This window comes from Phyllostomus discolor, chromosome 4 (assembly GCF_004126475.2).
Source record: "Phyllostomus discolor isolate MPI-MPIP mPhyDis1 chromosome 4, mPhyDis1.pri.v3, whole genome shotgun sequence".
NCBI classification, from domain to species: Eukaryota; Metazoa; Chordata; class Mammalia; order Chiroptera; family Phyllostomidae; genus Phyllostomus; species Phyllostomus discolor.
In genome coordinates this window covers 208,522,320-208,546,846 of record NC_040906.2, presented here as the reverse complement: position 1 = coordinate 208,546,846, position 24,527 = coordinate 208,522,320, and the positions used below count along the sequence as shown (strand labels likewise).

The following is a 24,527-nucleotide window of genomic DNA, read 5'->3' as shown; positions in this document are numbered from 1 at the left end:
CCCCCAGCCAGGGCCCTGTGAGAACTTTCAAGGTCCGCTGTCTTCGCGGCTGTCAAACACAGGACACGGAGCAGCCCACTCCAGTCGCCGCGCTGCACGCCACGCCCCCGGGGCTTCGTTTACAGCTGGGGGTCTGCACGTCTGCTCCCCCCCATGGCGAGGAGAGTGCGTCGGGGGGTGGGGGCGAGCTCGGGGGAGGTCCCGAGGTGGGCAGGGAGGGGGGCAGGGGCAGACCAGCTAGGGGGTGGGGTGGGGTGGGGGGCGAGGCTCTGACCCGGCGACGGTGACAGTGACAGGTGCATGTGGGCGACAACAGAGCGACTGTGTGGCAACAATCGCTGGGAGACGGTGCCTGGCTGACCCACCGCCACCGGGACACTGGCGAGCTGCCTCTGTTTTCGGAGCATCTTACGGTGGCATCGGTCACCCGCCCGAGAGCACGGCCTGCACCGGCCTCGGGACGTCGTCGCTGGGGCTCTCGCCTGCCTCTGCCTCCGGCTTCAGGGAGCTCACGCTCGCCAGCGGAGTGACCCAAACAGAGGGCGCACGGGGTCGGGCGACGTCACTGCTCCGACCCCTGACACTTTCACTGTGTGTCCCCCCCCACCCCCGTGTGCCCGGCCACTTGGAGCCGCTCCCGTCGTCCGGTTCCCCTCCGCATCACGCGGGGGCGTTTCGGCGTCTCCGCTCGGGGCTCGGACCCGGACTCTGGGCCCGTTTAAAAGAGCGGCCACAAGGCAGTAGCTGCCTCCCGTGCGCTTTCCTGGAGGTCCGGTCCATCCGCACAGACGTCTCGCCCGTTTCCCACGGGGATCTGCCCTTTCACCCCTGGGATTTACTTCTTTTTCTCCTCTGTTCCGTCGAGGATGACTGTGGAAAACCCTCGCACGGTCCCAGGTGGTGTGGAAAACAGCCATGGACTGGGCCTTCCTCCTGGTTTGGAGGGACCCTGTGGGCCGCACCAACCGGGGGGGGGCCGGGGTCTGCACGCTTTGAAAAGAAACAAGACCCACGGCGATGTTGTGCTTGGACCGGTTGGTGAGGGCACGTCCGTGGCGGGACCGGCCGCTGTGGCAGGGGAAGTGTGTGCCAGGCCGTGGCGGCCTGTGCGTCGCAGGGAAGGGTGGAAACGCGTCCGAAACCCCAGGTGGGGCCAGCCCGAGGGCGTGTGGCAAGTGGCACAGCTTCCATGGAAAGGTGGGCCGTGTCCAGGGAGCCCGTGGCTGTGCTTTCTCACTCTGCACCTGTGTCCGTGGCCCCTCTCCGAAGTTCCCAGGCCCCCAGCCTCCTTTGCTGCGGCCCCCCACCCCGTTCCCAGCGGAACCTGACCCCCACCCGCGGGAAGAGGACCCAGTAGGCCACGCAGGCGGCTGGCGGCTGCCACAGCCAGGAGGGACGTCTCAGGCCGCACACGCCTGACACACGATAGGTGGCACAGGCGCACGGCCTCAGGCGCACGGCCTCAGACGCACCTGCACCCTGGGTGCTAACTCTGCCCCCACGCCCCTCGCTCTCCTGTGTCCACGAACGTCGTCCCGTTGCCGACAGGGAGAAAAGAACCCAGAATCAGGACGATACTCAGACCCGGACCAGGAGGTCCCCTGTGCTGGGCCCTGAGCCCGGGGGCCCCTCACGCAGGCCCGTGCACTCACGTGGCGGCCGTGGTGGCGTGCCCATCGCCCGTCCACCACCTGCATGGTTGAAACTGAGGGTGCCGCGCTGTCCCCTCGTCGCCCTTCGCTGCCCGAGGGGCGTGGAGCGCGTCCCCCGAGGGCGCTGGAGTGTGTCTGCTCGCTCCCCGCTCCCCCGCCACCCGGCAGCCTGCTGGGGGTGTGCCGCGTCCGCTGCTGCTTTAGGACAAGCGCGTGGCTCCGCCGATTCCCCCTTGTTCTCTGTCCTCGGGCCTCCCTGTCCGCCGGCCTCTGCCCAGTGCTCACGGTTCCCAGCTCGTTCACGCTCACGCCCTGCCGCGTGTCGGCCGTGGGTCCGGTTGCTCCTCTTTCTCCAGGTTCTAGAGGCCGGAGCCCCTGGTTCTATTCCCCCACCCCTCCCCTCTCCCCCATCCCCCTCCCCTCTGCCCCATTCCACTCTGGGGCCCGGCTGGGAACTTCGTGTGTTCGTTACTGCCCTTCAGGTCCCAGACCTCCTCCTGGTTCTCTCTCCGCGTCTTCTGGTTCTTGGCTGCCCCTTCCGCCCCTTTGCTGACGGTGTCTGTCTTCCCGTGCGTCTCGGTCTGTCGGCTGCCGCTGCTCATGGAAGCGCTGTTTTGGGGGCTGCCTGGGAACTTGTCGGGTCCTTGTGACGTCTCCACCCTCCTGGGGTGACGGCTCTCGGTGGTCCGTCTTCATCCCGCCCGAGACCTCCCTGCTGCGTGGTGCAATGAGTCATTTCCAACCGAAGGCTGGACCCTCTGGATATCATCAGGCTGTGGGCCTGCGGGCCTTATCTCGGGCTCTGGCGTAACGGGCGGCTCGGACGCCTTGTGACAGAGGAAGTGGTGCCCGGCGTTACGACAGGCGGGCAGCGGGACGTGCAGGCTGGCGTGGACGCCACGGGCTCCCCTGGGGGAGCTGGGGGGGCTGCCTCAGCTCCCCTGCAACCGCCCCTGTACCAAAACGAGGGGTGGTCTCATTGTCTCATTACCCCAGGGCAGCGGATGCCACAATGTGGGGGTGTTGGGGCACCTCATTGCAGCCTGGAAAGGGGGTGCTGTAGGCCCTGCCCCCGAGACAGCCGGCTTCTTTTGGGGCGTCTCTACTCGTCTGTGGCCCCTGGCGTTTGTGGGTTGCTGGCTCCCAGCTCCAAGGGGGGGCACACGAGAGAAGCCTGCCCTCTCTGCGCCTCCCGGAGTCTCCGCGTGGGCGTCTGAGGCGGGCCGTCCGCGCGTCAGCGACTCTCAGCGAGGGGCGGGGGGAGAGCCGCCCGCCCCACCCTCCCGGGGCGGAAGGCGCACGCACAGCGTGTGCACCGCCAGGATGCCGTGGAGAGAGAGGGTGTCTGACCGCACGCACATGCACAGGTGCACACACGTACCACGAGAGTGCAGGCACACACACGCGATTTCACGGGCCGTGCCGACGAGCACAGGTCGGAGCTGGCTGTGCCGGGGAACCGTCCCGGGGCCGAGAGCGCCCTGTGGGGCGTGTCACACGCCCCCGGTTCAAGCCCCGCAGACACGGGGAGCCGACGTCCTGCCCCCCCCCCCGCCCCCGTGTCAGGCTTGAAATCGGGCTCCACACAGAAAGCGAAGCTGAACCGAGTCTCTCAGGCGTTCGGAGGTCCACCTCACACCCTCGCCCGCATGCCCACGGGGACCCGGGGGCCGGCGTGAAAGGGAAACGCGCCTCGGGGAGGACGCGGACGGCGGCAGCAGCTGGGGGGCGGGGGCTGACTCGCCCTGCGGGGGGAGGGGGTGTGGACTGGACGGTGCGGTGGAGCCCGGGGAGACCCCGACGGGGCCCGTGTGACAGCAGAGGCTGTCTGCAACCTCACGACCTCACGACCTCACGGCGGACCTTCCGCTCGGAGCGACACGGCCGGGTGTGCGCAGCCCCTGCGCCTCCAGCCGCCACGCCTGAGACACGGGAGCAGAAACGGGGGACTTTATCTGAAAACCGCTCCTTGGTGGCGATTGAATTCGTCATGGAGAACCGAGGACGGACTGACGGCCCCACAAATCCGGGGGTCGGGGGCAGCCAGGCCCCATAAATCCGGGGGTCGGGGGTGGGGGCAGCCAGATGAAACGCCGCCGACCGAGAACGCGCCGGGGCTCCGTCTCGCCGCTGCCGTTCTCTTCCCCGTCTGACGTTTATGGTCCTCGCCAGCCACCTGGCCGGACCTCAGGCCTCCGTCATCGGTGTCACCTGGGACGCTGGCGCTGCCGAGGGAAGGGGGTGGCGGTGATCGGAAGTGGATGGTAAACCGAGGCTGAGGCAGGGCCCCAAGCCCCCGAGCGTCCCCGTCCTGCGTTCAGCCTTACACCTGCGTCCCCTCTCCCGTCCTGACCTCTGCGGCTGCTGCTCCCATCCCCCCCCCCCCACTCACAGAAGCAGTCGTCTGTCCGTCTGTCCATCTGTCCCCCTGTGCTCAGCGTGGTGAGCACCCACAGCAGCACCCGCAGCAGCACCCCGGTGCCGCCGACAGAGCCCAGGAGGGGCTGCCTGAGGGACTTCCGGTTCCGAGACCCGACCTGGTGAGTGACATCCCTCGGGCAAGGTGGCGGTCAGTGGCGAGGTTGGCACAGCCGCAGTCCGGGCTCACAGCGCACAGTAGGTATGCAACTGTCCTTTCCCTGCCGGCTCCCCGGTGGGCCGTGGACGCAGGGAGCAGCCCGTTGCCTCTGTCCCTGTCCCCCGCCCCCCACTGTCCACACAATTAGCTCACCTCGACCCACCAAACACACTTTAACTTTGTGGTGCGGAGTGCGGTTTCTGTCCTTTGTCGCCCGTGACACTCGGTGGCGGAGGTGTCCATGCGGAGGCCGTCTGTTCTGCAGATGCCAGTGAACTTGAAAATGAGAGGGCGTGGATGGTTCTGGAAAGGGCCGCCGTGTGCCAAGCCCTGGGAGCGGCGGGCGGACCGCGTGGCTGGCTCCGTGAGTAGGGAGTCCGCCGGCGTCACCGGAGCGGGTGGCCGACTCCCTGTCCTCTCGGCTGTCAGATGGCAGCGGGAGCCTGCGCGCCCCCAGCTTTGTCCGACCTCAAAAGGCCGGGAATGGGGGGTCTCAAGGAAGAGCGCCTTGGGTCCCCCCGAGGTTACTTTGTGAGTGTCCCAGCTCTTTACGGCAGCCTAATAAGCACGGCCGGTGGGCGCGGCTGGACTTCCTGAGAGTGGGGGTTCGTGGGTCGCGTCCTAGTGACTGTTCTTTTGTTGCCTTTTTACTTATTTTGTCCTTTGGTTTTGGGGGGGGGGGAGGGAGGGAGAGAAACATCGATGGGAGAGAGAAACATGGGTCGGCTCTCTCCCACACCTGTCCCACCTGGGGACAGGACCTGTGACCCAGGCACGGCCCCGACCCGGAATCAGACTGGGGACCTTTCACTTTGCAGGACGACGCACGGCCCACGGAGCCACCTCACTGGCCGGGGCCAGTCACGGGCCTTAGAAGTGACTGTGTTCTGTTATGACATCAAGTTCAGTCCTGTGGTGTTTCCGAAAGAGTTACAACATAATGAGGAAAATAGACTCAGTTAAATTAGGACTTTTTCCAGTTCCCCCCCAAAATCACAAACATTTTAATGAACGAAATATGAATGTAAATGTTCATACAGATATTTAATTATGATAGAGAACATTTTTCTTTTTTTGTGCTTTTACACGGTATTAGCGAGCCAATCCTCCTCCTTAGAGATAACCAGCCACAACATTCATGAAGACCATCGTTAGGGAACCTTGAGGTCAGCTGTCCGTCCACTTCCCCCGGAACTCTTCTCTCGTGACACGCCTGGTCCCGGTAGCGCCTTTATCCTGTGTCTTTTCCGGCATTTTCTTCCATCACTTCCGATGTGTCCAGATACTCACCGTCCTTAAATGTACGGCAACGTGCTTTAATCCTGTTACCTCCACACGGCGCTTCACCTGCAATCCTCACCACCCCACCGAGCTTGTTTCTGGAAGGTTCCCGTGCACCTGGTTCTTCATAAATCAGCACCGTTTCTCGTTAAGAGTAAGGCCGCCCTTTGGGGCATGATTCTCTTGTTCCTCGGCTCTTCCCGGCGCGTGGGGTGGAGTGTCCATGCGGTGCAGCTTCCTTCAGCCACGTCACCACACAAGCGATGGGCATTTCGTGGATGATCTGCATCCACGTCGGAGATTTGTGGCCACGGGTTTGGAGGGGGGTCCCTGTGTAGGAGGCGGGAGGGGGCCTGCGCGTCAGGGACGTGGCGCCTCCGTGGCTCCAGATTAAGCCGTGTGGCCGCTGGGACGTGGCCAGTCCTCTCCGGGGGTTAAGTCTCCTCCGTGGAGGCCCCACCGGTGAATGGTGCCGGGAGATCGGAGTCTTAAAAGGACAGAAATGGAGGCCCCAGCGGGAAGAGGCGTAAAGAGGGTGTTACCAGGACGCAGAGTCCCTCCCTGGGCGGCCTGCGTGCCGCCCTTCCGGCGTGCGGAAGGGGTGGACCCTGGGCCGGGGCAGCCGTGGCCTCGGGCACCGTCCCGTGGCCAGCAGCCCGGCTGGCTCCACGCCGGTGGCTCCCTCCCATCTGGGCTTTGCTCAAGACCGGCCGGCTGGCGGCGGAGCAGGTGGCCACACATGCCAACTGGCCGCCCAGAGGGACGCGCTGTCCCTATATTAGGCAGATGACCCCGAGGTGCTGGCTTCGGCCGGTTACTAAAAGGGGCTCTGACTTCTGCCGCCTGCTGCGAGGAGGGGGGGCCAGCTTCGCCCCCTGCCGGCGTCGGGGTCACGCCGCTGAGAAGCGGCCGGATGTTTACAAATGCCGCCGGGGGTGTGCTCGGGGACACGCACGTGGGGGCTGAGTCCGGACGCGCGGAGCACAGGCCTGGGCGGCCCCCCCACCGTGGTCCCTGTCATCGCCGACGTGGGCGCTATGCTCTCCCGCTTCCGCCGAGCCTTCTCCAGGGTCTACGGGGCGCTGTTAGTAAGTACCCTGGTGTCCGAGTCCACCCCGCTCCGGGGGTGCAGTGTCGTCTTCTCCTTCTTCTTCTCCTCCTACGGGGGTCCCCATTTGGAAGCCAAACCGGCCAGTCCGGTTGTGAGGTTTCCAAATCGTGCATGACATTGGTAACCTTTCCCCTCGTTTCCTAACATTTTACCTGACGTGAAACTTGGAGAATGCTATTTTTAAACCTTTGCTCTTCGGACTTTTTCTTCATTCGGGTACAAACGTGGTGTGCTTTCTTCCTGTGTTTCCTTACATTTTGGCTTGCACACATTCCCCGCTCTGCATCGTGCCGTTCTCTGTCTGCGTGACACGGTCCTGTGCGGAGTGGGCTGAAGGTCGGCGACTCTCGGGTGTCGGTGCGGGGACCGGCCCCGGGCCGTGCCGATGGCGGGGTCCCCCCCACCCCCACCCCTGGGCTCTCTCTAGGGAGGGGCGGCTTTAGTTGAGTTGAAGCACAGGGTGGGAGGGTGGGCCGAGCTCACTGGTTTTACATTTCTCTCACAGTGCCTCCCCCCAGGTTTCTCCTGCCCTTCTGTCCTCACTGGGCCCCACGTTCTCCCCCTGTTTATCCCTGTCCCCCCTTCCCCAGGCAGCAGGTGCAGGGGGGTGACAGTCGGCAGGGGGTGGGGTCCCCACTCCAGGCTTGGCCCGTGGGACTTTGGCACGAGGACCCTTCCCTCGCTCCCATCTCCCTGGTTCTGCCAGGCCCCTCAGTGTCACTGCATCTCTGCCATTTGTGGCTTTGCCCCTCAAAACGGGCTGCCCTGTCTGGTGCTGATCCCGACAGAGGGGCGAGTGCATCGGCCAGCGGCCGCTCAGGCGAAGTCACGGAGGGCTGCATGGGAGCCGGGGGCCGGAGCGCATCCCCGCTGCCTCCCCCACTGCCCCGCCCCCCGCCGACCACCCAGGGACCCGGGAGCGGGGCTATTCTGGGACCGGCCGTCCGGCTGCCGGGCCGGCCTCGCACTGGCTCAGAGGGCGGAACCTGAAACCAGGAGCTCCCTCCCTCTCTCTCTCTGGAGGTGGCTGTGGCTGGCGGGTCGTCAGGCAGAGAAGGTGTCCAGGGAGCAGCCAAGGTCACGTCCTGTGGCCTGGGCGTGAGGACGGACTCCAAGGCTGCTGTCCCTTTTCGTGATTTCCACATGTCACATGCCATATGCCACATGCCACAGCCGTGTCCAAAGGAAGAACGGCAGCCTCCGGAAGAGCTCGGGTTTCCCAGCATGCATCGTCGACGTGTGGACCTGCAGGGACCTGAAGGGACTGTGCTTTTTACCTCCTCGATTCCTTTTCTTTCTTTTTTAAAAAGATTTTATTTATTTTTAGAGAGGGAAGGCAGGGAGAGAGAGAGAGAGAGAAACATCAAGGTGCGGTTGCTGGGGGCCGTGGCCTGCAACCCCGGCATGTGCCCTGACTGGGAATCGAACCTGCCACACTTGGGTTCGCAGCCCGCACTCAATCCACTGAGCTACGCCAGCCAGGGCTTCGATTCCTTTTCAAAGCCGTCGAGAACACCCCACGCAAGCGTGTGCGGTCGGTGCCGTGGACCCCGGGCCCTGGGCGAGACCAGTTCAACCCACCACTTGTTCCACGTTCTCACCTGCCGGACGTGCCTGGTAAAGCACTGAGGAGAGGTGCGTGAGCGGGCGGTGCGCGTCACAGACCCGTCCGTGGTGGCCGTGTCCCGAGGCCTCTCTACAGAGGGGGACAGGCCCTGCCTTCCAGGCCAGCCCCTGGGGCTTCGGGGGACACCTGTGGGCGCTCAGCCCGAAACACGTGGCTTCTAGCACTCGCCGCCGTGTTTGCTCAGGAGCCGATTCGCCCATTTCTCGGGGGAGGGAGCTGCGGGCTGTGCCAGCAGGTGACTTGCTCAGTGACTGGGGCGGCGGGTGGCGACGCTCCAGGCTGTCCAGGCAGGTTGACTGGGTGCAGGGTCCCCGCGCCGTCCCGCCCAGGGAGCGGACGCACGCCCCACCCCACCCAGCAGAGCTCAGGGAGCGCATCCCCGTGCCGGCCGCGTGTCTCGGAAATGCAGGGCCGGGGTCTCCACGTGGGTCAGGGTGTGGGGGCAGCCAGACGGGAGTCTCACAGCGGGGTCGCGCCTGTGTTCCTGCGGCGGCAGCGCTGGGTGAGGACACTCTGTGTCCAGGACCGGCGTCTTGAATCGGAAGGGCGGCCAGGGCTCCCATGGGCCCCGCGCAGGTCATCCCACGGGGGTGGACTCAGGCGGAGCCCCAGGAGAGAGGCCTCTGCGACTCCAGCAGGGGGCGCTGGTGACCACAGACGGGAGAGCAGTAACGGAGTGCAGGGTGTGACCTGGGACTGTCCGTCCACGTGGCAGACATGTGGCTTCGAGGCTTCACCCTCTTCCCACGTCTGTCCTCACGGGGACTGTCCCTTCCCGGGCTACTACCTCCAGGGCCCTCGGACCCCCTCCTCCCACACTGCCACTCCTCGGGGAGGGGCGCAGCCAGGATTCCAGGGTCCCCACGGGCAGCATCGTGGGCCCCGGGGGCTGGTGGGAACACTGCATTCCTGCCAGTCCCCCCGGGGGCTGGGGACGCACACTGACGTGGGCCTCGGTCTGCAGAGCAGGTGGCTGCCGCCGTCCCAGCAAACGGTCCCGACGCCTGCCAGCCAGCGCCCGGAGCTACCTGCCACGGTTTTGTCCGGAGCAGCAAGTGCTCACCTGTAAATAATGAGTTTATTTAAGTGCACAGGCTCCTGACAGGTGGCCGAAGAGGGGTGAGCGGCCGCCCAGCCCGCCCTGGGTCCCCCGGCAGACCGGGAGTCCCCAGGTGAGGCCACTCTCCCCGGGGTCCTGTTCAGTCCGGTCGCAGCGAGTCGAGTCGTGTCCACACTGCGCGCACTCTGCGCTCTGTTCCTTGAGAGCCTGAGGGGACAGGTGTCCACGGCAGGCACCATCGGAGGGCCGCCGTCGAGATGTCCCCGCAGACGTTACGGGGACACGTCACAACCGTGGTCTCTCTCCCTGGCACCCGGGCTGGCGTTCCTCTCACGTGAACACAGACGTGAATTCCGTTTGGGGGCAGGCAGACCAGCCCTCCGCAGGAGCGAAGAAGCAGGGAGTTCACATGGGGGGGCAGTGATTTAACGGGGTGCTGCCGTCAGAGCCGCAGCCTGACGGGCACAGGGCAGGGCTGGGGCTGCCGATGCCACGGGAGGTGAGAGGAGGAGGCTCCCGGAGTTTCCTTCGGGCGCGGGGCCTGGCGGTGCACGTGGGCTCCAGCTGTGGTCGCAGCCGTGGCACTAAGTCGCCCCTGGGGAAGAGTGTGAATCCTCACGCGGCTGAAGCAGTTGCACCCACGCCGATGATGCCCCAGAGGACAGCGGGGACGGCCCCTTCTCGGGACACGTGGGGCACCGGAGAGGGCCGCTGAGGTTAAGAGCAGCCAGCGGGCAAGGCCCACTCGGGCCACTGCGTCTCCTAGAACAGTGGTGCCCGGGGACACTGTGGTCCTCGCCGGCAGAACAAGTGAGGGCCGGGCCCAGCCGGCCGCAGAGGCCCTCACTGCGTCCCTGCTGCGCCCTCCTGAAGCGGAGAGGAGCGTCTGGCGGCGCCCTGGGCACTTCTCCGCAAGGGGGCGGGGCCTGGGCAGAGCCTGAGCGTGGCCGTGGAGGGAGGTGTCCACCCCACTCTGCGGCCCTCAGGACCTGGCCTGTGTGCTCGCCAGGGGTCACTTGCCGTGGGTCTGTGTGGGTGTCAGGAGCACTCTGCAGAAAACCAAGGTGAGCCAGGAGACTCTTCCTGGTTAATCCCTGGTGCTCCTATCTGGTTCAGCCCCCCCTGCCTCGGGTGGGGGCCGGTGGTCTCCATGAGTCACTGTGCTTCCTCACTCCCCTGGCCTCTCGTCACACCACCCCCTCCCCACAGACACAGACACCAGCCCCTGTCCTGGGGGCCTGTGGGCTTCGTGTCCACTGTCCCCTCAGACTCAGCACGGTGACGTGTGGGCCACCGCCCTGCCAGCGTCCTCCTCCGGGCCTTGGTGGGGGGTCCTGCTCCCCAGCTCACCCGTCCCGTCCAGGCCTCCCCACACACACGGGAGCCACCTGCTGTCCTCAAAGGCAACAGCTTTTTCAAACAAGAGCCTCCCTGCCTCCCGTAAATAACTCCCTGTGGTGAAACACACAGACACGAAACGTACCATTGTCACCATTTTTTAGTGTCCAGTTCAGTGGTGTGAAGGGTGCCCATGGCCATCGTCCGTCTCAAGAACTTGCTCCTCGCGCAGAACCGTGGAGCTGTCCGCAGTGAACACCGCCCCCCCACTCCCCCCACCGGCTGCAGCTTCCGCTCCGTCTCTCTGACCGGTGCCCCCCCACAACCCCAGCCAAGCGGGGTCAGACAGTGCCTGTGTTTTGACAACTTATTTCGGGAGCACCAGGTCCTCAAGGTGCACCCACGTGGTAGCACCTGTCAGCTTCTCCTTCACACGAGTCATGCGGGAAGGCACCGGGGCACGGACTCCAAAGACCAGATCCTCCTCCTCCGCGGCGTGGGTGGACACGCTTTGTTGACCCACCCACCTGGTGACAGCCGCCTTTCCGCCGCGGTGCGTGATGCTCCTGTGACCTTGGGTGCACGGGTGCCTCCTGGACACTGCGTGTTTGGCTCTGTGGGGTGCGGCCCAGGAGGCGGGATTGCTGGGTCGTGGGGTAACTCCATGTGCAACCTCCTGAGTGGCCACCATGCTGTCCTCGTCCTCATGGGCGTGAAGTGCTGTCGCACGGTCGCTGTGACGTGTGTCTCCCAAGTACTTAGTGACGCTGGGCCCCGTGCCGTGTGCCTGTTCGCCCTTCGAGTCCCTTCTTTGGAGAAACGATCCTCCCTCATGTTTCGTAAACAAAAACAAAACATTCTGGCTCTAGAAACGGCATTCCCTGCATTTCTGCAGAACAGACAAGGGTCGGGGTTCAGGCACCGGGCCACTGTCCAGGAGCAGCCCGGCCGTTGTCGCTTGAGGGCAGGAAGGGGGGTGGTGTAGAAACCACCCGCCACGTTTGCCCAGAGCTTCTTCTTCCCCTGGGAAGATGCCACAGGGCACCGCCTCTCCGTGACGGACAGGAGCCGTCGGGCCGGAGTGGGCCCAGGTGACAGGTACGCCTTCCGGAGTGAGGTGCCAGGTTCAGGTGCGGAGGTCTGACAACAGTTCGGCTTCTTTCTTCCGTCCTTTCTGGACCCTTCGGTGGGGAGAACGGGGACTTCCGATGACGTTTCTGTTCTGGGGTCTCTCATCAACACCCCTTTCCGATCGGGGCGCACAGGAAGACGAGGAGGACGGTGAGCCTTCCGGATGGATTCTTCTTGGACTGGCTGTGACCGTGTCCCCGGCTTCACCAGCGTGACGCTGGGCGGGCTCTGAGGACCCGAATGTGTCCCCAGGGGACAGCCGGTGCCGTGGGCTCTGCTCTGACCAGGTCTGGCCTCTTTGGACGCCATCGCTCTCAGGACATGGGACAGAGCAGCCAGATTCCTCCCCGGACGAGGCTCAGGGCAGGTTCGGTGGCCGGGACTCCTGATTTCACCCGGGTTTCGGTCGGGGTTCTGCCTCCAGCCGCCGGGCAACCTTAGCACCTTCGGTCCTCATTCTGAACGGGGGCCGGGCCAGCTGAGAGTCTCTCCAGGAGAAACCCGGTCCTGGGGTGACTTGTGTTTGTTCTCTGAGCCTGTGCCCCGGTCCCTTCCCGCGTGACTCGTGCAAATGCCTGCACAGGTGGCGAGGGCCACGTGGGGAAGAGGCTGGGCCTGGCCGAGTCCCTGCAGCCACGAGCCTCGCCGAGGTTTGGGGGAGGAGGCGTAGACGCACAGGAAGCGCCCTGCGCCAGCCCCGGAGGGTTTTACAAGCACTCTTTAATTCAGTCAATTCTTGGCATCCTTGACACCAATCTGCGGTGCTCTGACTCGCACACGCCTCGTGGGAGAGCTCCCTGGGTGAATCCACAGTGTGGGGGCCGGATGACACCCCTGCCCCCTGCTCTGTGGGCCCTACTGGGGCTGTCTCCGTGCACGTGCCCAGGGGTCTGTGCCTCCGCACTGCAGGGCGGCGGGCTGGTGTCCCTGAGCGCCGGCTCTTCCGAGCAGAGTGTGAACGGACACGTGTGAAGTTGTGAGCTGAGTTTTCCTCCTGGAGAGGCCCCAGCACAAAGGACTGTCTTCACCATTCTGGTAGCTTCTCACACCCCCACGGTCCCGTGATCTAGGGTGCCTCTCCTTCGTCAAAAAGGAGAAAAACCAGCAGCTATTTCAGTACAGACAACTGTACTGATTTGGTAAGAAATGCTTCTATAAAATCACTCTTTTCCTCTGTCCTCCCGTTTATCCATGAGGTGCTGTGGGCCAGGTGGCAGGTGCTGGGATAGGCCCCGAGCTCAGTAGGACGTGATTGGGACGTACAGGCTTCTCGGGTCCCCTCTCTGTCACAGGTGCATGCTTCGGTGGCTTCCGGTTTGATGCTGTGAAGAAAAAAATGTAAAAGGGCTTCGTGTCCACAGGGGGCGGGTGCCTGGCTCCTCTCTGGAGTCGCTGGCCGAGGGCGGGGCCGAGGGCGGGGCGCAGAGCTGAGTGTGGGCGGGTGTGTGTAGAGAAGGCAGACTTGTCAGTGTGAACACTGCCCAAGGCACAGAGGAGGGGGCCCTGGACAGCTCGGCCAGTGGGTCCTGGTGCCTGGGAGACAGGGTGTCGGGGGAGGTGTGGTGACACCCACAGGGAGCCTGTGGGGCGTCCAGGTGTGGGCCCACAGTGCAGATGTGGCCAGAGGTGGGGGCTGGGCAACATGCTCAGATCCGGGCGAATGGATTGGAGCGGTGCAGAGCTGGGGATGAGAATTTGGGAAATTTAAGGGTCCTTTAAGAGAAATGCAGTGATTATTACCATTATACCATCGGCCTACAAATATTTCACCCTCCAGCTTAGGTTTACTAAGGTCACGGTTGAAATGGAGCCAACTTCCTGGCTGGGCGTGGCATCCGGTGGCTACGACTCTGGAAACCCGGCGCGGGCCCGGGAGGCGGGCCCGGCCCGGCTGCAGGGGAGGACGGGCGAGTTCGGAAGTCCAGCGCTTCCCAGGGTCCCGCAGGCTGGGCCCTGGTACCCGGTGATGGCGCGTATTCCGCTTGTCCGCCTGTGACTTGGTGCAGACCGAACCGAACTGGAGTTCCCCCGCGGGCGGCGGGGATGTGGAGGGAGGGGAGCGTGCACACTCCCCGCAGCGGCAGCCGTGGGAGGGCTGTTGGGAACTCCCGCGGCTCACCGTGGGTGTGAGCACGTCCGTCCGCCGGGAGGAACCGCGCTCCCGCCTTCAGGCAAAGACCGATGTGCACGACGGGGCGTGGCTCGCGTTGGCCGTGACCCCGACACCGCGCCCGACTCCTCCCACGGGCGGATCACCACGCCGCCCCGTAGAGGGCGCTGTTCGCATGGCCGCGCATGCGCGCAGAGAGCCCGGGCTGCGCAGACGGCCCTGCCCGAGGCGGGGCTGGTGCCGGGGGAGACGGTCGTTCGTCCACCTGCTGAGCCGACGGGAAGGAGCCCGTCTCCTCGCTGGCGTTTCCGTGCTCCTCTGTCTGCGTGCCCCGCGTCCCGGGGCGGGTGCTCGTGGGCTGGCGTGGGCACGTGACGGAGCCCTTGTGGCACCGAGTGCCTCTTCCCAAGCACGAAGCCACATTGCTGTGACCAGGGGTGGGGGGGCAGGCTGACCGGTTCTTACCGCTCAGGCGGCAGACACCAGCTTGGAGTCCTGTACTCTGGCGTCTGGGACGTCCCCGTGCCCCCGGGGCTCACCCTCTCTCACCGCCCCGCCCCCAATGGGTCCCTGGCCTGACAGCTGACAGCTCAGTTAACTCCCAGGAGGCCTGCCACCCAGGACCGCCTGAGAGTCGTAGCATGACAACATCCCTGAGACGGGATATCCAGTGTTAAATTCATGGGAGGCGGCAAATTCTACATCTACGATAGTCTTACAAGAAAAGATGGAATGTTATCAATTGCAAGGCCATTCCTGATACCAATCAGTGAGAAATAAAGAGGCACTCGTACGATGATAAAGAAAATCCGTCTTCCCACATGGACGTGCAGGCCCATTGTGCAGGAGGACGGCACGGACTCCCTCCAGGCCGGTCGGAGTTTGCTGTGGGGGAGGAGCGGCAGTGCACCACCTGAAACGGTTCTGTGGTGCTTAGTGTGTTACGCACGAAGCACCGAACACGGGGGAGAGGTGGGAGACCCCGAAAGTCATGCTGGGAGACGGAGCGGGGCAGAGAAGCCCCTCACTCTGTCCTGTGCCCATGAAAGGCGCCATGTGGGTCAGAGTTCAATAAAAATAACCAAAACGTGAAAGAAGAAAGAAATCACAGTTGAATGTTTTACTGACCTCAGAGCAGGAAAGAACGTGCTAAGCACACGAGCAGAGAAAACGTCTCACAAAAGAGATCATTTCATTCGACGTATTAAAATATTGAAAACTCTATGTCAAGGTCGATACATGAATTGATAAGGAAACGTAGGAGGAAAACACATATACGTAAACTTTGACAAAGGGCTAGTTCCGTGATATATAAAGAACTCTCAGAAAACAATAAGCAAAATCCTAACTCTCCAAAGAGAAAATGGGCTAAAGACACAGGCATAGCGCACGAAACAGGAAAATAATGCGCGTGAGCCCAGACACGTTCAGGCCCTGGGAAGGACCACACAGACGCAAGTTGCATTAGCCAGTGATTCCCACCCGTGCGTGCCGGCCACGGGCTTTTCCTCCGCGGGGGAGTGTGAGTTAATTCAAGCTTTTGGAAAACGACATGTAGGTTAACCTCAAAATTTTTGTGACTTTTTAAAAAATGTTCATTCAATTATTTATTTATTTATATGTAGATACTTGGTTTTTTTAAAGATTTTATTTATTTATTTTTAAAGAGAGAGAGGGGAGGGAGAAAGAGAAAGAGAGAAACATCAATGTGTGGTTGATTCTCATTTGCCCCCCACCAGGGACTTGGCCTGCAACCCAGGCATGTGCCCTGACTGGGAATCGAACCAGTGACTTTTTGGTTTGCAGCCCGCACTCAATCCACTGAGCTACACCAGCCAGGGCAAAATTTTTGTCACTTTTAACTCAGTATTCCAATTTGTGCAAAGGCATTCTAAGGACACAATTAAGGCATTAATTCATGGTTTATGGGCCAGAGTGCTCCTTGCAATGTTATTTTTACTTAAAAATAAGTGAGGAACGGTCAGATTATATTGCCCTCAACGGGAGGATGTTTCGAGACCGCCAGGAAGCTTGCGGAAACGCCCGTCGTCCAGTGGCGAGCGCAGACATCCGGCTTCACGCCTGGACGAGGAGGGGCCGGAGTCCCAGCCCGGTGGGTTCCGGCTCTTACCCACGCCCCCGTCAGCCGCAGTGTGCGTGGTGATGCCCTTTCTGCGAGGGAACCACTGACCACGTGGGTATTTGCGTCTGTCCAGATACAACTGACGCGCGGCAGGTGGGGTCTGCGCTCGCTGCCCCCCAGGGAGGCGATGGCCGGCCCGCGAGCCGGCGGACACTCAAACAATCCTCAGATATTTGTTCTCTGACACACACCCACACACACATACACACACACACACAAAGTGTGTGAGCTGCAGGCCGGCACGTAAGAACATACACCAGAACAATAGTGAGATTACGTAAGGAAGATCCTCTCCGTCTATAGATGGCTGCTTGCATCTGCTGGATGAAGGGACTCTCCGTCTCGGGCACCGCGCGGAGATTAAAACGAGTCGGAACTTCCTCGGCTCTCCTGCCGGCAGGTGTCGGCGCCTCGCGCTCCGCTGGTGCTTTCCACTCTGCCCGAGCCGTTTCCGAGCGCGCTCAGCGTCCGTGGGTGCGTCCCTCCGCCGCAGCAGGAAGGTGCTGGCAGGCCCGCCCCGTCTTCCTGCGGCGGTCTGTGGTCCAGGAGGCGCGGTCCCTGCTCATGGGGTGGGCGCTGGAGCTGGGGGGCAGGTGGACGCAGCTGGAGTGCGGGGACCCCAAGTGTGCCTGTGCACTCACCCCCGAGCGCTCCTGCCCCCACCTTCGGGGACCAGCGCCCCGGACCACCCTCCTTCTGCCGACACCCGTGTCCCTGGGAGCAGGAACCTGCCACGCTCGCGCCGAGTAGGCCTTTAGTATGTGCTGCCCCAGACCGCTTAGGAAAGAAAAAAACCAAACTTGGGAGGCGAACACTTTCTTTCCCCGACAGGGAAGGGCAAGAAACGGTCCCGCCTCCGTGAGGAATCCAGCTCCTGCTCCTGCAGACGGGCGGGGGCGGGGGCGGGGCGGGGGTCCTTGGGGGGGGGGGGGGGACACGGGCCGCACACCCTCTGTGCCGCCCCCCCCCCCCCCCGTCTCGGGGCGTCCTTCCAGCGCCGAGGCCCGGGGAACGGCGGGGGAGGGCCGCCGGGCAGCTGGTGTTTGCACTGAGGACTTAATAAGTGACCCTGCAGAATTTTAATTTTAATTAACTGGCTGACATGGGGAAGTGGGACTTTCTGTCTTAATATATATTGACCGCATTCGACGTGTTGTTCTTCCTGCCTCATTGGTGCTTCGCGGGGGACATCGGTCCCTCTCCGGCTGCTGCCTCTGTGGTCCCCGTGCAAGTGCCACGAAAGGCCTTCGGGGAGTTAGGTAGGTCCAGCGTCACGTGCAGTGGGGGCGGGCGCGGAGGAGGATCAGTCACAAGGAGGCGGGGCGTCCGTTACCGCGGAAACGTGTGGGACTGCATAAGGGGCGGAGCCTCCAAGTGCCGGTCCAGGGGAGCGTTTGGGAGTCTTTGTTCCTCGGCGCTGAGTGGTTCGGTCGAGGGTGCTAGGGCTCCAGGCACGTTCCCCGTGTGTCCCTTCCTTTGCCCCGCGTGCATCGTCACAGCTGACCCCCGGGTGACACGCACGGCGCCGGGAGCGGAGGAGTCAGGCCGGCCCTCTGCGGGACCGAGTCCGCTGGCCTGGTCGGAGCTGTCCCCAGTTCTCTGTCTCCGGTCGCTCCCTCCACCCCAAGAACCCACACCCTGAGCCTGTCCCCAAGGTCACAGGAGGTCAGAGTTTGTCCCCTCCGGCCCCCCAAGGACAAGTCCCGGCCTCCACCCTACCCACTAGTGTCCTCTCTGCGGGTGTCGAAGGACGCGGAACGGTTAGGGCTGGGAGTGGCTTGGGGCATCGTCAGTAGCTCAGGGAGTCCCCCGTGGGGAGGTCAGAGCCGCCTGCGTGAGGTCGCAGCCCCTCTGAGCTGCATGGGGAGGACCCAGTGGCCGCTCCCCCCAGCCCTTGGGGGAGTCTGTCTGGGCTCCCCAGCTCACCCTCCGGCTGGACGCAGCTGGTACTGAGCAGTTAGGCCATTTTAGCTGAAGAACCCTCAGCACATGATTTCCAAGTGACTTCCAGCCCGCGGGTGCTGGCCTGTCACTGAGCCCGCGTGAAGCGACGGGTGCAAAATGTCACAGGCAGAGTGTGGCGTCCGTGCCCCATGGGACCCCCCGGGGTCCTCAGCCGCCTGCGCAATGGGCCGCTAGGGGACCTGAGGGCCCACGTGAGCCCTTGATGGAGCAGGTGCAGATGCAGAGTGGACACTCGGCAGCGTCCACGCCATGGGTGACCAGGGCACCTTCTCTGCTGCTCCCTTCCGTCAGCAGTGACACGGGAGTCGGAAATCGGCCCTCGCCTCTGGACAGTAAATCAAGGCCGGCTGGCCTCGGTGCTGAGCCACGGCCACGGGTGGGTTCTGTCCTGGGACCCTCACGCACATTTGTGCACGCAGCTCTGCAGTCCTGTCCCGGTGGCCGTCCGCCGGCCGCTCTGCAGAATCCCCTCCGGCTGCCCGGAGCCTGTGTGTCATTTGTTACAGCACACGAGCGACCTGGGCGTCGAGCGTGCCGGAGCCTCATCGGCGCCGGCTTTCCGATGCCGGAACCTCAGTGTTGTTCCTCCTCGTGCCTCGGGAGAGCTCCCCTCGGGGGTCCTTAAAGAAGCTCAGCGAGCGCGGGACAGTCGCTCATCATCCGACCCGTGTGGAGCATGAGGACGCTGGTCCTGCTGCCCGCTGCGACTTTTGCTCTGGTGTTTCCACGCCGGGGTGAGGTGGGTCTCGTGGCCTTGGTGACGGACGTTCTCATGTTGCCGTGGGGCCCCTGGGGTCCAGGCCTGTGACACTCCCACACGCCCAGGTGCTGCGTCACAGCTGTGGGCCCCTCTTCTCTCTGCAGCCCCGCCCACTGGGTCATTACTCCCATCAGGCGGGTGAGGAAGCTGGAACTTGCGGGTGGAGGGTCTGGCCGAAGGTCACGGAGCAAGTCAGCGACCGAAACCCGGGGCCCGGGGCCCCAGGCACAGAGCGGCTGGCTGTCCTGCTGTCTGACTCTGTGGGACGGCATCCCGGAAAACCCGAACGCTGGCGAGAGCGGCTCTGCTCCAGGCTGGGTGCGGCGTCACGTTCCTGATGGACGCAGGGAAAAGCCCCTGTGACGCCGTAAACTGAACAGTCGCCGACAGCACGGCGTGTGGCCCGTCGTCAGCCCCGCCACGCTGCGTGAACGTCACGGTCAGCGTGAACTAGCCAGTCCCACGTAGTAGCATTTCAGAACCCTGCCTCACGGTTCTTGTCGTGCCCGTGGACTCTAAGCCAGACTAGTAATTGGTGGCATCTGTGATCACTGTCACCAACACTTCACAGTGACAGTGTGGAGTGCTTCAAAGAAACGTTTTCTCGCTCTCCCGAGACACCCGCTGGAACAGCTTTCCTGGAGGTTCCTTTGTCTTCCACGAGGAGGCGTCTCCTGGTGCCGAAGCCCCGAGCTCAGGAAGGGTGTGACCGACCGGGTGGGCATGGCAGGCCCTCGACAGACGCCGGAAACACCTAAGAAGCACACCGACTGCACATCTCTGGCTTTACTCTCTGCAATAACCTGGTTTCAGGTACACTTACATAACGCAGCGCGTCGAGGTAATTGCATAAGCGGATAAAAAAATCTTGGAACCGCTGCCCACGTGCTGCAACACCTCTCTGTGCTTGCTGAGCTGGGCAGGCGGTTGCAGATGGTCGATTACAAGTGGGAGATGAGTTCTGCTTCTCACCAGAAAGAAAAGAAAGGAAGAAAGATTAAGGGGTGAGTGTCAGATAAAGTAGAAAAAGTGGCGATGTGAACCCCAGAGATCTGGCTCCCCCCCGGACGGGGCCCCTGAGCAGGGCCCCTGCCCTCTTGGGCGGACGGATGGTGCCCCAGGTTCTGCCGCAGGAGTGGACGAGAGGCCGTGACCTGCTCCCCGTGAGCACGTGTCCCCACAGGCAGGCGGCCTTTGCGCGGAGGTGTGCGTGGGCTGTAATGACGGGTGCCGGCACAGACAGGTGGCCCGTCCGGGTGCAGACCCTAACCACCCGGAGGCTCCCCGTATTACCAGGCCGTGGTTAACACGAGAGCGGAGCTTTCGAGTGCCGTGAGCTGGAACACAGGTGTGGAAGTCAGCCGCGCCAGGTGACAGGTGAGGATGCTCTGCCCGACAGCCGTCGGTGCAGGAAGACGCGAGCTCATTCATTCGTTCAGTCGAGAAACACGGCTGCGTCTGTCCCGGTCCAGGTACCTGCTCCTCAGACAGGACACCGCGGCTTCTGCCCTCAGGGGCGGGGCCTCTGTCCCTTCCCAGAGGCAAAGGCAAATGGACTGCTCCGGCGACCGGGGAGGATGGAGCGGAGGCGTGTCCTCACGCCGTGGGTGCTCAGGGAAAGCGCAGGAGAACGCGTGTGTCAGTGTGGGTGTCCTCACACATGCATGAGTGCGTGTGTGTGCACGTGGGCAGGAAAGCTTGCCAGAGGAGACGGCTCTTCAGTGCAGCTTTGAAGGAGGAGAGGAGACGGGTTACAGGGAGGTGCTGGGGAGAAGGTGGCGTGCACCCAGGCCGGGGTGCCTTAAAGTGAGTCAGCAGCACTGGGGAGCTGCTGTCGAGGGGGGGGGACACAGCTCGGACAGAGGCTGAAGGGACACTCGGGGACCCTGTGGGGCTCCTAAGGGGCCTCGCTTTATCCTGAAAGGACGGGGAGTCATTGGAGACCCCAATAAGGAGGGGCTAGAGCGGACTCAATGGATGTGAAATACCGGAACGGCAGTGCGGAAGGGCCAGGCAGCACCTTTCCTGTCCGGGCCGCTGAGACGGGTGAAACTGTAGCCCAGTCTCTGCTGAGAAGCCCCCGCCGCACCCCTGAGCTTGTCACGGCTCCCGGGGACACAGCCGGGTTCAGCTCACTCGGTGGCGGGCAGCAGGCCCCGGGGTCCCAGTGTGTCCCTCCCCCTGCAGGGACCAGTCCTGAGCCTGGGCTGCGGGCCGAGGGCTGAGGGGGAGTTTGGCTGCCGCCCTGACCCCCAGGGCGGACCCTCGCCGCCTGGACCCCCCCAGGCCCTGCAAGAAAAATCAGCCAGCAGCCTACAGCCTCCCACCAGAGGGGGCGCTGCAGTGATCTACAGAGGAAAAGAAGCTGTGCTGGGGGTGACAGCCCGAGACCCCGATTCTTCCACAGGACCCTCTGTCCCAGCGCCAGGGCTCACTCCTCGGTCCCCGCCCCCCGGGCCCTCCCAGCACCACTCCTGGCCCTCCCCGTGGGCGGAAGCTCCAGGACACAGCGCTGCTCTCGGGGACCCTTGCTCTCTTTCTGGGGGCTCCTCGCCACAGTGCTCTCCCCATGGAGGGTGCCCCTGTAAGCCCCGCCACCCCCGATCTCAGGAGACCTCCCGCGCTCCACTGCACATCAAAGTGTGGGCGGGGCCTGCTCTCTGGACGCGGGGGTCTGTCTGGCTGCTGGGCTCCGGGGGTCTGTGTGCGGGGGCGCCTCCCTGGGGCCTGACCCACCCCCGAGTGGCGTCCTCTGCGTGTGCCCCTTCTCGTGAGGACACCAGACCTGCTGAAGCTGGGCCCCCCACCCCAGCCCGGCTGTGGCGGGCACCCTAGCTTGACCGCGTCTGCCACGCTCTGCTTCCAAACCAGGCCCCGTCCACGGGGTGGGGGCTGGGGCGTCGCAGCACCCTTGGGAAGGCACACAGCACAGCAGCAGCCACAGGCACACGGCTCGGAGCCGGAGACTTCTCAGACCTCAGCGTCTTTTTTGGTTTTCCTCATTTTTAAGCTGTTTCTTAAAATACATCCAGGCTCCAGTGCTTCTGCAGTGTGCTCTCGTGCCTGACGCTCCCACCGGGCCCCTTCCCGACACGGCGGGGAGAGGGGGCCACACGACGCTCATCTCCCCGCAGTGGGCACGGGATCGGAGGCGCAGGCTCCCTGAGCGGTCGGCAGACTCCCCAGCCAGTCCCCCCGGGGAGGAAGTCCCATCCCAGGACCTGGAAGCGGTGATGTCACCGGCTGGGGAGTGGGCACGGGACGGGCACGCACACCGGCTCAGAAATGCGGGCCGTGGACGGCACTGACCTTCAGGAGGCCCCTCGGGGAGCCTCGCACCTGTGCCCCACCGAGCAGTCCCTTTTCGTACACAGCACATGTCCCAGACCCCTCGCAAACCTAAAAGCATTGTTTAGGGTCACTGAGTTGTCCTCCCGGTGAACCCAGGCGATGCACCAGTTCCTGGCTGGGAGACAGGGGGCGGGAGGGAGGGGAGAGCGGGCAGCTGGCCCTTCCACCCAGACCACGTGCCGCACTCTGTCCCGGGGCACGGAGCGCCTCGTGGGAAGGCTGCCCCGCCCTCCGTCTGTCCGCTCAGCGCGTCTTCGATGTGCGTGCACCAGGCACTGCGTGGAGGGGCTGGAAAAACAGAGACATTCCCGCCCTCACAGAGTCCAAGATCCCTGCGCACGCCTGAGGGTCCCTGTGCCCTCCAGAGCCCCTAGCTGCTGAGGCTGGCCGGGCCCGGGGGCAGGGAGTGCGTCCCCAAGGACTGTCCCTGGAGCATGTCCCTGGAGCACTGCACAGAAGGGCTCAGGAGTCCATCGCCGTGTGCCCCGAGATGGACAGGCTGACGCTCGCTGCCCTGGGTGGTTGTAACTGTGCTCACCCCCGCTTCTGTAACCGCCATTGTTAACAGCGTTTCTGACTTGATTGAAGACCACGAGGGATGCGATGCTTTTACTTCTCCTTACACATTCCAGGGAGGCTTAGCTTACCTCCACGCTTTCCCTGGGCACCAACGCCCTCGGGCTGCTGGGCTCCAAGTGTCTTTCTATTGCCCTTGTCCTTGAAAGAGCCTTCGCGAGAGAATTCGAGGTTGAAACTGTTTTCCCTCAGCCCTCCCATGCGGCTTCCGGGGGGAGAGGCCTGACGTGCGTTCGTAGGAAATCTGTCTTTTCTTCTGGTCGCCTCGGAGAGATCTTTTTCCTGCTTTTGGCATTCTGCAGATGGAATGCGATGTACTGGGGTGTAGGTTTATTTTTATTTAATTCTTAAGATTAACTACGAGGACTGAAGAATTCTGTGAATTCTGGACAGCTCCCCACTCTCGCTCGCCCGCTGTGAATCCCGCTCACAACCCCCCCCCCCCCCCCCCGCCGCCGTCCTGTCATCCTGTCCCCTCTCCGGACAGAGGCTCGGACGCAGGCTGGTGCTTCTCTCCACCCCTCGCCTCCGCACCTCTTACTCTGCCTCCCTTCTTCCCGTCGTTGCGACTTTCTGGTGCGCATTCCATCCATTTTCCTCTATTAACGTTGTCTTGGACGTTGTCCACCCTGCTGTTTATCCTGTCTGTTGAGTTTGAATTTAAAATGTATAGTTTACTTTGGAAAGTTTCACTGTCGTTTACAAACCTGCTTGATTGGTCTGTAATCTCTCCTTTCTTGGGCATGTTGCCAATCCCCTTCTTTGTTTTTTAAACATGTTGAACAAACACTCTGTGTTGTTTAGATAGAACGGTCAGTCTGATTCTGCAGTTTGTTATGTCTGGGGACTCCCGCTGGCCGGAGCTCACTCCCCTGTGCATTTAGCAGTTTATGGTTGCGACTCGCACCCCTTGGGATTCCTCTGTGCTTGGGCTTTGGGCGAGTTTAAGGGGTGCCTCAGAGGACTTACGGTCGCCTCTGCCTGGTCCTCGGGGTGCTCTGCTTGGGCCCCTCAAAAGTAAATTTGGCCAGGTGGTTTCCAGGCTGCCGGGGATCACGCTCCAGCCTCACACTGGCCAACAGGGGCCGCAGAAGCCTGTGGGGAGAGAGTCCCCTCGCCGGGCCCCACCGGGCCTCTCTGGGGTCACAGGAGAGAAGCTCCTGTCCTGCTGCAGAGGGAGGGGTGTCCCCAGCCCCCCTAACAGTTGGCTCCTCGAGGGTCCTGACTTCCCTGCACAGGGCTCGGGCCTCACCTCCCCACGGCCTTGTCCAGGACGCCCTTCCCCAGACCCTGCTGAAACCTCGGCTCCGGGACAAATGCCATGCGCACCTTCGGGGAATTCCGTCTGAGCCTTATTTTGGGGCTTAAATCCCTTCCCGCCACTTACTATTGGATCAGTCACGTTTCCAAAAGGTGGGGACCCCCAGCCTCGTTTTAGCCAGCATTTCCACGTGAGGAAAGCTCCCCCTACACGTGGGATCCTTCGATTGTGGGAAGGGTGCCCCACCCCCGACCAGGAGGAGGGGCTGGACCCGGCACACGGCCACAGCCGAAACCCCACTGCGTCCGTGTCCCTGAGCCTGTGTTCTGTGTGTCCTGTCTGGTTCCTGTCTCTGATATGAGCGCCTCCTGCTGGAAGTGCCGTAGGTATCTATGAAACGTCTTTTAGAAGATGAACATTTCTTGCTAAAACAAAACAAAACAAACAGACAAACTTCTGGCAACAATATTCCCCTTTGTGCCCACTCCAGGCCTTGAGAGACTTTCCTACGATGAGCATTTCATTCTTCCTTTTTAAGGAACAGAAATCCTTCCTGCTGTAGTGTCGTCTGTCTCCTCTTTCC

At 62.9% G+C, this 24,527-nt stretch overlaps 1 protein-coding gene across 2 annotated transcripts in view; it reads left to right on the top strand.

Annotated features, from left to right (window-relative positions):
* The window catches only part of RPS6KA2 (ribosomal protein S6 kinase A2), a 144,777-nt gene that overhangs the window by 42,916 nt on the left and 77,334 nt on the right, over nucleotides 1–24,527 (top strand). The window contains exon 1 of one of the 2 annotated variants that reach the window (XM_036024969.1): nucleotides 6,420–6,599. The exons of the other annotated variant lie outside the window; for it this stretch is intronic. Coding sequence (XP_035880862.1) covers nucleotides 6,435–6,599 — 165 coding nt within the window. The 5' untranslated portion in view covers nucleotides 6,420–6,434. Of the gene's footprint in view, nucleotides 1–6,419; nucleotides 6,600–24,527 lie in introns of those variants that run through there. 2 annotated transcript variants of the gene reach the window in all.